Consider the following 13,089-nt stretch of genomic DNA (forward strand, 5'->3'; position numbering starts at 1 on the left):
CACCGTCTATCACAAAAAATTAAAAAATAAGATTAGCAGGGTGTCCCTGTGGCTTGGGAGGCTGAGGCGGGAGAATCGCTTGAGCCCAGGAGTTTGAGGCTGCAGCGAGCCATGATCACGCCACTGCACTCCAGCCTGGGCGGCAGCAAGACCCTGTCTCTACAGACAAAAGCAGCAATAAAAACTTGAACGAAGACAGCAAATGATTGCATGAGAATGTGGCTAGGATTGTAGGCACAGAAGTGTTCAGTAAGCTTGTGTTCTGTACTTTTCTGAATGTTTGAAGTATTTCATTGCTTTAAAAAGCACCCATCTGTGGCTCTGCAGTGCCCTCTGGAGAAAGCTTGTCCCTTATCAAGGAGTTTAAAGCCCTCTGTGGCCTACTCCCTTGTGACCTGTTCCAGCTTGACTCACCCTCCTCCTCCCCACCCAAGGAACTGTCTTGCCTCTTTCCTTCCTTCATTTCCTGTTTAGCACCCATTCCCTGAATGTCTGCCCTGTGCTGGGAGCTGGGGACACAGTGGTGACTGAGACAGCCCCACCCCTGTCCTCCTGGGGTTGGTAGTCCAGTGAGGGACACAGATCTCTCCCCAGACAGGGATGACCCAGAGCAAGCAGGGGTGAGGTGTGGGAACCCAGGGGCTGTGGGAGCCTGAGGGTCAGGGAGGACTTCCTGGAGGAGGGGGCATGGGTGCCCTGAAGTGACACTGAGTCCTAAAGTCCTGACAGGAGCATGGAGAACAGGCGTCTACGGAGATGCTGAAACCTGGAGGCTCCTGGGGTAAGGAGGAGGCTATGGGACAGCACCAGTGAGGTGTGCAGCTGCCAGAGCATGGTGGCTCATGCTTGTAATCCCAGCACTTTGGGAAGATCACCTGAGGTCAGGAGTTCGAGACCAGCCTAGCCAACACAGTGAGACCTCATCTCTACTAAAAATACAACACTTAGCCGAGTGTGGTGGTACACGCCTGTAGTCCTAACTACTCCGGAGGCTGAGGCAGGAGAATTGCTTGAACCTGGGAGCGGAGGTTGCAGTGAGCCAAGATCTTGCCAGCCTGGGTGATAGAGTGAGACTCCATTTCAAAAAATATATATGTATATTCCAGATCATGAACATTGCTCTTTAGGGACAGGGCAGGGTTGGAGCAGGGAAAGGTTCTGAATGTGCAGGGGAGGCACCCAGGCACTGGAATCAGACAGGTCTGAGTGCAAATCCTGACTCTGTTCCTGAATCACTGTGGGATGTTAGGCAGATGCCTTCGCCTTTCTGAGCCTTGATTTCCTCATCAAAATGAGGACAATGAAAATCCCCACCATGGCCGGGTGCCGTGGCTCACGTCTGTAATGCCAGCACTTTGGGAGGCTGAGGCAGGCAGATCACTTGAGTCCAGGAGTTCGAGATCAGCCTGGACAACATAGAAAGACCTCTGTCTCTACTAAAGATATGAAAAATTAGCCAGGGTGTAGTGTCCTGTGCCTGTAATCCCCGATACTCAGGAGGCTGAGATGGGAGGATTGCTTAAATCCAGGAGGTGGAGGCTGCAGTGAGCTGTGATCACACCACTGCACTCCAGCCTAGGCAACAGAGTGAGATCCTGTCTCAAGAAATAAAAACAACAGGCTGGGCATGGTGGCTCATGCCTGTAATCCCAGCACTTCGGGAGGCTGAGGCGGGTAGATCACCTAAGGTCGGAAATTTGAGACCAGCCTGACCAACACGGCGAAACCCCGTCTCTACTAAAAATACAAAATTAGCCGGGTGTGGTGGTGCACGCCTGTAATCCCAGCTACTCGAGAGGCTGAGGCAGGAGAATTGCTTGAACTAGGAGGTGGAGGCTGCAGTGAGCTGAGATCACATCATTGCACTCCAGCCTGGGCAACAACGGCAAAACGGCGTCTCAAAAAAAAAAAAAAAAAAAGAAAAGAAGAACCACCAAAAATGTCCCCACCTCATAGGCCTGCGCAGATCGAGGGTTATTAAGTGTTCAGTCAAGCGTCTGATATGCCAACCCCAAAGTGCTCGGCACACAGAGGCACCGTCATCCACGCCACCATTGCCATCAGCATCGCCCACGGTCATTGTTTTCTTCCCCAGGTCCCCCCCCACCTGTCAAAATGCCGATCCTGAAGAATCTAGGAGTATCAGACCCTAAGGTGCCCCGGGCGGGAACCCTGCCCCTGAGATCCTCTCGGAACCCCTTTGAAGAAGTTTCGGGGCTGGAGGAAGAGGAGGCCGGGGAGCCGGGGTCCCTCCCCAATGGAGCATCTTGCCGCCGCCGGGCCACCCTGGAGAAGCTGGCAGGCCTGTCCCCCTTCCGGCTGGGCTGGGCCCCGGGCCGGCGGGCAGGCAGCCCTGGAGATGGGCAGCCCCGCTCTTTCTTGGGCCGAGTGCTGGTACCAGGGTTACGAAGGAGCTCGGCAGATTTTGGCCTCCTGGCCCGGCTGCAGGGGACCCGAGCCCATGGCGACGAGGAATCAGCGGGGGAGGCCGCCCGGAGACTGGCCTTCCTGAAACTGGGGCGTGGGTCCAAGCCCCAGCGTGCGTCCCTGGCTGAGAGGGTGGTGCCTGCAGGGGAGGCAGCTCCAGAGCCCCCACCAAAGGTCCCGGAGCCCCCAAAGATGAAGGAGCCGTTGTCAGGTGAGTCCGGGCCCTGACCCAGTGCTGGGAGAATCCCGGTGCCCATGGCCTTCCCCAGCCCTGGTGGTCTCAGGCTCCATACTTAACCCCATCCCAGCTGCCACCTGTGACCCCAGCCTCCAATTCACACATCTAACGCACATGTCCCAACTCCATGATGGCTCCAGCCCACTACCACATCCGTCCTAATCGCTGTCATCGACCTTCCTCTTGAGCGCCACCTGATCACGGGTGCTCACCCGCAATCTCCGCCGCCTCCCCCTGCCGTCTGCAGCCCCACTCCTACGTCTAACGCCACAAGAATCCCTGATTTTGGTCCCATCTCTCCCCCCTTTCCTCTCTATCCCCAATCTATTTATTTATTTATTTTCATTTCATTTTATTTTTTGAGACAGAGTCTCACTTTGTTGCCCAGGCTGGAGTGCAATGGCGCAATCTCAGCTTACTGAAACTCTCCAGTTTAAGCAATTCTCTCACCTTAGCCTCCCGGGTAGCTGGGATTACAGACACCCGCCATCATGTCTAGCTAATGTTTGTAATTTTTTAGAGACAGGGTTTCACCATGTTAACCAGGCTGGCCTCAAACTCCTGACCTCAAGTGACCTGCCTGCTTTGTCCTCCCAAAGCACTGGGATGACAGGTGTAAGCCTGAGCAATTTCTTTTTCTTTCTTTCCTTTTTTTTTTTTTTTTTTTTTTTTGAGACAGAGTCTCACTCTGTCACCAGGCTGGAGTGGTGCAGTGGCTCAATCTAGACTGACTGCAACCTCTCCCTCTTGGGTTCAAGTGAGTCTCATGCCTCAGCCTCCCTAGTAGCTGGGATCACAGGCACATGCCTGGCTAATTTTTGTATTTTTAGTAGGTACCGGGTTTCACCATGTGGGCCAGGATGGTCTCGATCTCCTGACCTAGTGATCCTCCCTCCTTGGCCTCCTAAAGTGCTGGGATTGCAGGCGTGAGCCACCACACCCGGCCCAATTTCTCCTTTTTGTGAGGACACCACTCACATGCAGATTAGAGTCTACATGTGAATTCATCTTAATTTGATTGCCTCAGTAAAGACCCTCTTTCAAAATCAGGTGACATTCTGATGTACTGGGGTGAAGCCTTCACATGATTTTTTTCTGGGGGGACATAATTCAACCCCTAACACCACCCCATCTTCATCCTCAGCCCCCATTCCTACTTCAAGCCCCAGTCTCTTCCTCAGCAATGCCTTTCATGTTCTCACCCCACATGTATTCCAACCCCACCCTCAATCTCTGTCTGAGACACACCCCAAACCTTCTCCTACAGCCCACCCTTTTCTTTAAAATGCCATCTGTTTGCCGGGCGCGGTGGCTCAAGCCTGTAATCCCAGCACTTTGGGAGGCTGAGGCGGGTGGATCACAAGGTCGAGAGATCGAGACCAACCTGGTCAACATGGTGAAACCCCGTCTCTACTAAAAATACAAAAAATTAGCTGGGCATGGTGGCGCGTGCCTATAATCCCAGCTACTCAGGAGGCTGAGGCAGGAGAATTGCCTGAACCCAGGAGGCGGAGGTTGCGGTGAGCCGAGATCGCGCCATTGCACTCCAGCCTGGGTAACAAGAGCGAAACTCTGTCTTTAAAAAAAAAAAATGCCATTTGTCTTTGGAGATGGGGTCTCACTCTATCTCCCAGGCTGGAGGCTAGCCTGCAGGGGTGCAATCATGGCTGTTTGCGGCCCTGACCTCCTGGGCTCAAGCAATCCTCCCACTTTAGCCTCCTGAATAGTTGGGACCACAGGCACACGCCACCACATCTAGCTAATTTTTACATTTTTTGGAGGGATGGGGTCTCACTGTGTTGCTCGGGTTGGTCTTGAACTCCTGGCCTCAAGCGATCCTCCTGCCTCAGCTTCCCAATGTGCTGGAATTACAGGTGTGAGCCACTGCGCCCGGCCCAAACGCCATAGCTAATGTCATCGTCTATGTCCAACACCACAGCAACCCCCAACTGGCCCATTCTTCCCCATGTCCACCTTCAACCCTTTTTCACTGTTTTGGTCTCCTTTTAACCCCTAACCTCAGGCCCCTCTCACCCATTTCCCTCCGGCGACCTCCTTTTTTTTTCTTCCATTGAGATGGGGTCTCACTCTGTCTGTCGCCCAGGCTGGAGTCAATGGTTCAATCTCGGCTCACTGCAACCTCTGCTGCCTGGGTTCAAGCAATTCTCCTGTCTCAACCTCTCGAGTAGCTGGAATTATAGATGTGTGCCACCATGCCTGGCTAATATTTTTTGGTTTTGTGTTTGTATTTATAGCAGAGACGGGGTTTTGCCATGTTGGTCAGGCTGGTCTCAGGCTCCTGACCTTGAGTGATTCACCCATCTCGACCTCCCAAAGTGCTGGGATTAGAGGCATGAGCCAACCCACCCGGTCAGCAACCTCCTTATTCAGCCCTATTCACGTTCCTAGTCCTTCCTCAGCCCCCGTTTCTTTCTTTTCTTTTCTTTTCTTTTTTTTTTGAGATGGAGTCTCACTCTGTGTCACTCAGGCTGGAGTGCAGTGGCTCGATCTCGGCTCACTACAACCTCCACCTCCCGGGTTCAAGCAATTCTCCTGCCTTAGCCTCCCAAGTAGCTGGGATTACAGAGGCCTGCCACCACATCCAGCTAATTTCTGTATTTTTAGTAGAGACAGGGTTTCACCATTTTGAACCGGCTGGTCTTGAACTCCTGACCTTGTGATCCACCTGCTTCAGCCTCCTAAAGTGCTTGAACTACAGTCGTGAGCCACTGAGCCTGCCCCCCCATTTCAATTCCAACTCCAAACTCAACCTCCTCTTCATCCCTAATCTATCTTCACCCCTATCCTGAGTCCCAATCCTAAACCCCCATCCCCAACCTCCATCTTCATTTCCATCCACGTTCCTATTCTCAAGCCCAACTCACTTCCACAATTCATCTTGAAACTCACATCAGTCTTGATGTCCTTTCCACCCTCAGCTTTCGCCTACATTCCCCTCCCCCACGTCTCCAACCCCATCCCTACCCAGACCCCACTGCCATTCTTGCCTCCTTCCCCATTTCTTTTCTTTTCTTTTTTTTTTTTTTTTAGACAGAGTTTCGCTCTTGTGACCCAGGCTGGAGTGCAATGGCGCGATCTCGGCTCACCGCAACCTCCGCCTCCTGGGTTCAGGCAATTCTCCTGCCCCAGCCTCCCGAGTAGCTGGGATTACAGGCACGCACCACCATGCCCAGCTAATTTTTTGTATTTTTAGTAGAGACGGGGTTTCACCATGTTGACCAGGACGGTCTCGATCTCTTGACCTCGTGATCCACCCACCTCGGCCTCCCAAAGTGCTGGGATTACAAGGCGTGAGCCACCGCGCCCGGCTTCCTTCTCCATTTCTGTCCAGACTCCCGCCCCACCTCACGCTAACCCTCAACTCCCGCATCCCAAACCCCACCTTAACTCCATCCTCACCTCCAGCCCCATCCTCATCGCTGTCCCAATCCCCATCTTCATCCACCATCCCCAACCCTGCCTTTATCTCTGCTCCCCGAGCCTGCACCCTGCCTGCTCTTAGCCCTGAGGCCTGAGCTGCTCCAGGGCTGGGGACCTCAGGAGCGCCTTTTCTGTCCTCCGATGCCCTCCAGGTTCTAGCCGGAGGCTATTTCGGCTGCAGCTCCCAGGGGACTGGGAGGGCACTGGAGGGAGGTGAGGAGGGGGTGAATAGAACCCCGCCTTCTGGAAACGGATGGGCAGAAATAGCGCTGGCCAGGAAATAGTTTCTCTGCCAGGGAGGAAGTGGAGGGGGGTGGAGGTGTTGAGGGTAACCCTGGGCTGTCGGGACCCTCCTTCAGCCTCAGAGGCCTTCCAGCCCCACAACTCCCCTTCCTCGAGGCAGTCTGAACTCATCAGAGGGCCAGATCACCCCACAGCGATCCCCACCCCAAAAAGACCCCATCAATTGTCCCATATCCTCTCCCAATCTCCAACTCCTCACCCTACCCCTCCTGCTCGCACTGGCTGCGTCCATCCCTCTTCCCCCTTACCTGGCTCCTCTCTCGACCCTCCCACCTCCTCCGACCCCTCCTCCATTTCTCTGTCCCCCAACCTCCCCAGATGCCTTCCTCAGATACATGCATTTTTCTTTTCTCTCTCTTTTAAGTTTTTACTTATTTATTTTTGAGATGGAGTCTCGCTCAATATGTTGCCCAGGCCGGAGTGCAGTGGCGCGATCTGGGCTCACTGCAACCTCCGCCTCCCGGCTTCGAGAGATTCTCCCGCCTCAGCCTCCCGAGTAGCTGGGGTTCCAGGCGCCCATCACCACGCTTGGCTGATTTTTGTGTTTTTAGTAGAGATGGAGTTTTGCCATGTTGGCCAGGCTGGTCTTGAACTCCCGACCTCAAATGATCCACTGGCCTCGGCCTCCGAAAGTGCTGGGATAACGGGCGTGAGTGAGCCCCTCACCCTGCCCCCTCCTCTACATCCTTCCCCCTACACCCTTCTTTCTCGCTCTTCTCCAGGCCCTTCTCTGCTCCCACACCTTCCTGCCTTCTGTAACTCTCTTCCCTCATCTCCTTTCCCTTCCTAAGCACCCCTACCTTCACCCCCGCGTCTGGCACCCCCTCCTCCCCACCCCATCGCTGACCTCCCGCCTCCCCTCTCTTACCCGCAGTGCTGGAGATTCTGAGCCTGATCCAGCAGCGCGAGCTCGCGCGCGCCGACGAGCACATCCTGGAGCTGGAGGCCGAAGAGCTGGCGTCGTCGGGGGGCGGCGCACCGGGGCCTCCCAAGGCCGAGGGCGCTGGCGGGGGCCGCCGGGCGCGGGACGTGGCGCTGCTGTACGAGGCCCTGCAGCGCGAGCTGTGGGCGCTGGTGCGCGAGACGCTGGCGGGCCCCGGGCCGGGCGCGGGCGCCGGGGCGGGCGCGGTGGCGCAGCTGGGCCAGGTGCTGGTGCAGGAGGAGGCGGCCGACGGGCGTCGGGGGCCCGAGGCGGCTCGCAAGCTGCGCGTCCGCTGGGCCGAGGCCGTGGCGCGCGCAGCCCGGGAGCGCCTGGAGGCGGCGGCGCCCGGGGCGCCCGGGGGTCTGGCGGGGCAGCTGGAGGCGCTGCGGGCGCGGCTGCTGGAGGATATGGCCGTGGTGCGGGGCCGCCTGGCGCCCGCCTACCCCGCCGGCCTGGGCGCCTTCAGCGTCTACCTGCGCGGCTACCACGGGGCCCTGGCCGAGTGGCTGGGGGCCTCTGCCCGGCGCAGGCTGCCGCTGGCCGACCGCTACGCGCTGCTGCATTGGCACAACCAGGTGTACCCCAGGTGAGCTGGACTCTGTTGCCCAAGATCGCGTGGAACCCCCAGCCCCACCTCCTAGCGCTGGCCTCTTCAGACCCTAAGGACCTTGGGACAGCTGACCCACCAGTCCTAGCACCTTAACACCATCGACCCATCCATCCAGTCGTCAGCACCGCTGACAGTGACAGTCCTAGAATCTTACTGCTACCCAGGCTCTCGGTTCCAGCACCATGGACCCTCCCAGTCCTGGAAGAGTCCGGCACCACTGTGGTCCGAGAACCTCAGCGCTCTGTCAACACTTACACTCTGGAGAGCCTCACTGTCCACCCTTCCAGTCCTGCACTCTTAGCACCGTGAATTCCTCTAGTCTTAGAATGTTGGCTCCTAAAATCTCAGCACCATTCATTCTTCTAGACCTGCAACCTTAGCATCATGGGCACTTACACTCCTAGCAACGAACACTGATGCTTCCAGTTTGAGATTCCTAGCACGCCCACCCTTTCAGACCTAGAACCTGTTGGCACCACTGACTCTTCCAATGACACAATGTTAGCACCATCGACAATTTCAGTTCTAGTAGCTCAGCACCGTGGACCCGCTAGATCTTGGCATCGTGACACTTAACGCTATTTCGATCTTCACCCTTCCAGTCCTGGAGTTTTAGCACTGTTGACCATTCCTTCTTAGAACCACAGCCCCACTGACCCTTAAACCTTAACATGATGACACTTAGAATTCTAGAATCCTACACTGCTCTCTTTAGAGCCTAGGGGATTAGTACTGTTGACGCTTCCAATCTTAGAACTTTAGAATTTATGACTCCACTACAGAAGCTTAGTACCACTGAACTTTGGAATCCTAAGCCTTCACCTCATTGCCTCTTTTGGTCTTAGAACCTCTACGCTGTTGATCCTTCCAGTTTTAGGACTTTTATTTATTTATTTTGAGACAGAGTCTTGCTCTGTCACCCAGGCTGGAGTGCAGTGCTATGATATCTGCTCAATGCAGCCTCCACCTCCCAGGTTCAAGCAATTCTCCTGCCTCAGCTTCCCGAGTAGCTGGGATTACAGGTGCCTGCCACTATGCCCAGCTAATGTTTGTATTTTTAGTAGAGATGGAGTTTCACCATACTGGTCAGGCTGGTCTCAAACTCCTAACCTCAGGTGACCCAGTCTGTCTCGGCCTCCCAAAGTGCTGGGATTATATGTGTGAGCCACCACATTGACCTGATTTTTTGTATTTTTAGCAGAGGCGGGGGTTTTTACCATGTTGGCCCAGGCTGGTTTCAAACTCCTGATCTCAAGTGATCCAGCCACCTTTGCCTCCCAAAGTGTGGGATTACAGGTGTGAGCCACCATGTTTTAGAACTTTAGGCCCAGTTTTAGGACTTCAGTGCTGTTTGCCCCTTAAATTCTTTAAGGGCCGAGACTAGAGCCTCAATACCACGGTCCCTCCCAGTCTTGGAATCTGATTACTGTTGAGCCTTTTCGTCCTAAAACATACCCATTCTTGTGGCCAGAGGATGGAATATGGACATTAGCTACCCCCAGATCACCTGTCTACCCCAAGAAAAGGGAGTTAGCCACATCCAAGCCACACGTTGGACAGCGAAGGGGGTGGGTGGTTCTGGTAACAAAATCAGAATGCTGTCACCAGAAGACTGGGGAGGCAGCAGATACCTCCATCAGCCACATAGCTCTCATTCGGGAATGGATGTCGATCACACTCTCAGGTTATCTGTCAGGAATGGAGGCAGGACAGGGAGTCCGGAAAGCTTCCTGAAGTGGTGGGAACTGAGTTTGGTCCAATTTGTAGAGAGATGGTGTTTACAATTGAGAGGATGCCAAGAGCCCAAGTCTGGGGTGTGTGGGGGTGGATACTGATGATATCACATAGCTCCAGGCATGTAAGCCAGTGGAAGGCGGGGAGTGAGGGCTGGACTGGGAAAGCCTCCAAGGCCAGGTAAGGCAGCAGCACCTCGGAGTAGAGGTGCAAGGGAGCTTCTGCCTTGTGAAACCGATCATGGGCGGAGCCTTGCGTGTCAGATCTTCAAGCTTGGACTTGACCCCTAAATATCATGTCCGGACACCATCCATCAGGGAGCTGACTCAGAGAGCTGGAGCCGGGGGAGCAACAATTCCAAAGACTTCCTTTGAGGGATGAGCAGAGCTGACTTAGAGAGAGGAAGGGAGTGGCCCAGGGTCACAAGCAGCGGGTAGGAGGGCATGGGGAAGGGTCTGACTGCCCAGCCCCGCTTCTCACAGACCTCCTTGTCTCTCACCCCACCCCCAGGGAGGTCCTAGGGCTGGTGGACATAGCTGCCCTGGAGAATGGAGAGCTGGGGCCCCTTCTGTCCCCCGGCACCCTGCGGGGTTTGGAGGATGAATGTGTCACAGATGTTAAGGTACCTGGGACTTTGCATTTTGGGAGAGGTGCTGTGGAGGGAGGGAGTGGGGTCACAGTGGGCTTGGGGGGGCCTGTCCCCTCCCACTTTCACTCTTTCCATCTCCCTTTCCCCTTTGTGAAATTCTGAGTTCTGTCCATACGCCATAGACACAAAGGCCACCTGTATAGAGACACTTGGTAAAGGTTCAGTACATCTGGACACTTCAAACCGTAGAGTACGAGAAAGTTAGTCACGGAACTGCAGCTCCCAGGCCCAAAGACTCACAGAAATATGGCATCAGATATATATATATATATATATATATATATATATATATATATTTTGAGACGGAGTTTCGCTCTTGTTACCCAGGCTGGAGTGCAATGGCGCGATCTCGGCTCACCGCAACCTCCGCCTTCTGGTTTCAAGCAATTCTCCTGCCTCAGCCTCCTAAGTAGCTGGGATTACAGGCACATGCCACCATGCCCAGCTAATTTTTGTATTTTTTAGTAGAGACGGGGTTTCGCCATGTTGACCAGGATGGTCTCGATCTCTCGACCTCGTGATCCACCCGCCTCGGCCTCCCAAAGTGCTGGGATTACAGGCTTGAGCCACCGTGCCCGGCATATATTTTTTTTTGAGATGGAGTCTCACTCTGTCACTTGGGCTGGAGGTCAGTGGTGCAATCTCGGCTCACTGCAACATTCGCCTCCCAGGTTCAGACAATTCTCCTGCCTTAGCATCCCAAGCAGCTGGGATTACAGGTGTGTGCCACCACACCAGGCTAATTTTTGTATTTTTAGTAGGGATGGGGTTTCACCATATTGGCCAGGCTGGTCTCGAACTCCTGACCTTGTAATTCGCTCGCCTTGGCCTCCCAAAGTGCTGGAATTACAGCCATGAGCCACCACGCCCAGCCGATTTTTTTTTTCTTTGAGGCAGGGTCTCCCTCTGTTGCCCAGGCTGAAGTGTAGTGGCTCACTGCAGCCTTGACCTCCTGGACTCAAGCAATCCTCCTGCCTCAGCCTCTCCAGTAGCTGGTACCATAGGCACCTGCCATCATGCCTGCCTGACAAAGATCTTCACATATAAGCAGGGCTGGTAATAAACATGGTTAGTTACGGGACCTGTACAGGCACTGCTGAGCAGAATGGGCCAGCCGTGCACGCCCTGCCTGGCTCCAGTGGCTTTGCTCTCTCAATGCCAGTCCTACTTCCAGCCACAGAAGTCAATCAATGCCGCTCAAGAGCCTAGAACCACAGAAAAGAAGTCTGGATTCTTAAACTCATCGAACTGAAGAGAACTTTTTTTTTTTTTTTTTTTGAAATTAGAGCTGTTGTGGCTCACACCTGTAATCCCAGCACTTTGGGAGGCCGAGGCAGGTGGAACACGAGGTCAGGGGTCCAAGACCAGCCTGGCCAACACAGTGAAACTCCGTCTCTACTAAAATACAAAAAATTAGGCAGGCGTGGTGGCACACGCTTGTAGTCTCAGCTACTCAGGAGGCTGAGGCAGGCAAATTGCTTCAATCCGGGAGGCGGAGGTTGCAGTGAGCCGAGATAGTGCCACTGCACTCTAGCCTGGTGACAGAGCAAGACTGCAGAGACAGGGTCTTGCTATTTTGCCCAGGCTGGTCTCAAAATCCTGGCCTCAAGCGATCCTCTAGCCTCAGCCTTCCAAAGTGCTAGGAGTAGCATGAGCTACCCCAGCCGAAAAGCAACACATTTGATCAGAGAATCCGAGACGTGGAAACCTTTGCACCCCAGCCTTTGGAGTTCCTGAAACACAGAATCTGAGAATCCTAAACTAACTGTTAGGCAGAACCTGAGAACAGAGTCTTAGAACCAAAAAAACAATAAAGCATAGACCCTTGGCTGGGTGCTGTGGCTCACACCTGTAATCCCAGCACTTTGGGAGGCTGAAGTGGGAGGATCACTTGAGGCCAGGTGTTCAAGACTAGCCTGGACAACATAGCAAGACTCTCTGTTTTAAACATTTTAAAAGTTGGCTGGGTTTGGTGGCACGTGCCTGTACTCTCAGCTACTCAGGAATCTGAGGCGGGAGAATTGAGTCCAGGAGTGTGAGGCTGCAGTGAGCCATGATGGTGCCACTGCATGCCAGCCTGGGGGACAGAGCAAGACGCTGTCACTAAAGAAAAAACAATATTTAATGTATATAATATTCAATACATATCATAATATGTAATAGGATTTATACTAACTATAAACATTAAATATATATTATTCATATAAATATATTAATATATGTATATTATTTATAGTATATTACTTATACATATTAACTTATATTATTTGTTAATACAGATTTTCAATATATAATATACGTTTTGTGTACTGTAATATATAATATGTAATATATTACATATTATCTTACATATATAATACATATTAATATATTAATGTAATACACATTATATAGTATATACTAATATGTAATATATAAATATATTACATAACAAAATAATACATAAATATATTTGTATATTAATTCTACACACACTTAAGTCCTTGGCTATTAGATGGAGGAAGCTTAAAACCACAGACTTATTTTGTTTATTCTTTTTTTTTTTTTTTTTTTTTTTTGAGACGGAGTTTCACTCTTGTTACCCAGGCTGGAGTGCAATGGCGCGATCTCGGCTCACCACAACCTCTGCCTCCTGGGTTCAGGCAATTCTCCTGCCTCAGCCTCCTGAGTAGCTGGGATTACAGGCACGCGCCACCATGCACAGCTAATTTTTTGTATTTTTAGTAGAGACGGGGTTTCACCGTGTTGACCAGGATGGTCTCGAT

General features: G+C 53.0%; 1 protein-coding gene across 3 annotated transcripts in view; it reads left to right on the forward strand.

The window, feature by feature from the left end:
* Positions 1-13,089, forward strand: part of EXOC3L2 (exocyst complex component 3 like 2) — a 34,870-nt gene that overhangs the window by 3,631 nt on the left and 18,150 nt on the right. For all 3 annotated transcript variants that reach the window (XM_074386183.1, XM_039467136.2, XM_074386182.1), the window contains exons 2-4: positions 2,096-2,638; positions 7,284-7,917; positions 10,186-10,297. In XM_074386183.1, coding sequence (XP_074242284.1) covers positions 2,116-2,638; positions 7,284-7,917; positions 10,186-10,297 — 1,269 coding nt within the window. In that variant the 5' untranslated portion in view covers positions 2,096-2,115. The remainder of the gene's footprint in view (positions 1-2,095; positions 2,639-7,283; positions 7,918-10,185; positions 10,298-13,089) is intronic.

The sequence above is a fragment of the Saimiri boliviensis genome, chromosome 14 (assembly GCF_048565385.1).
Source record: "Saimiri boliviensis isolate mSaiBol1 chromosome 14, mSaiBol1.pri, whole genome shotgun sequence".
In the NCBI taxonomy this organism is placed as follows: domain Eukaryota; kingdom Metazoa; phylum Chordata; class Mammalia; order Primates; family Cebidae; genus Saimiri; species Saimiri boliviensis.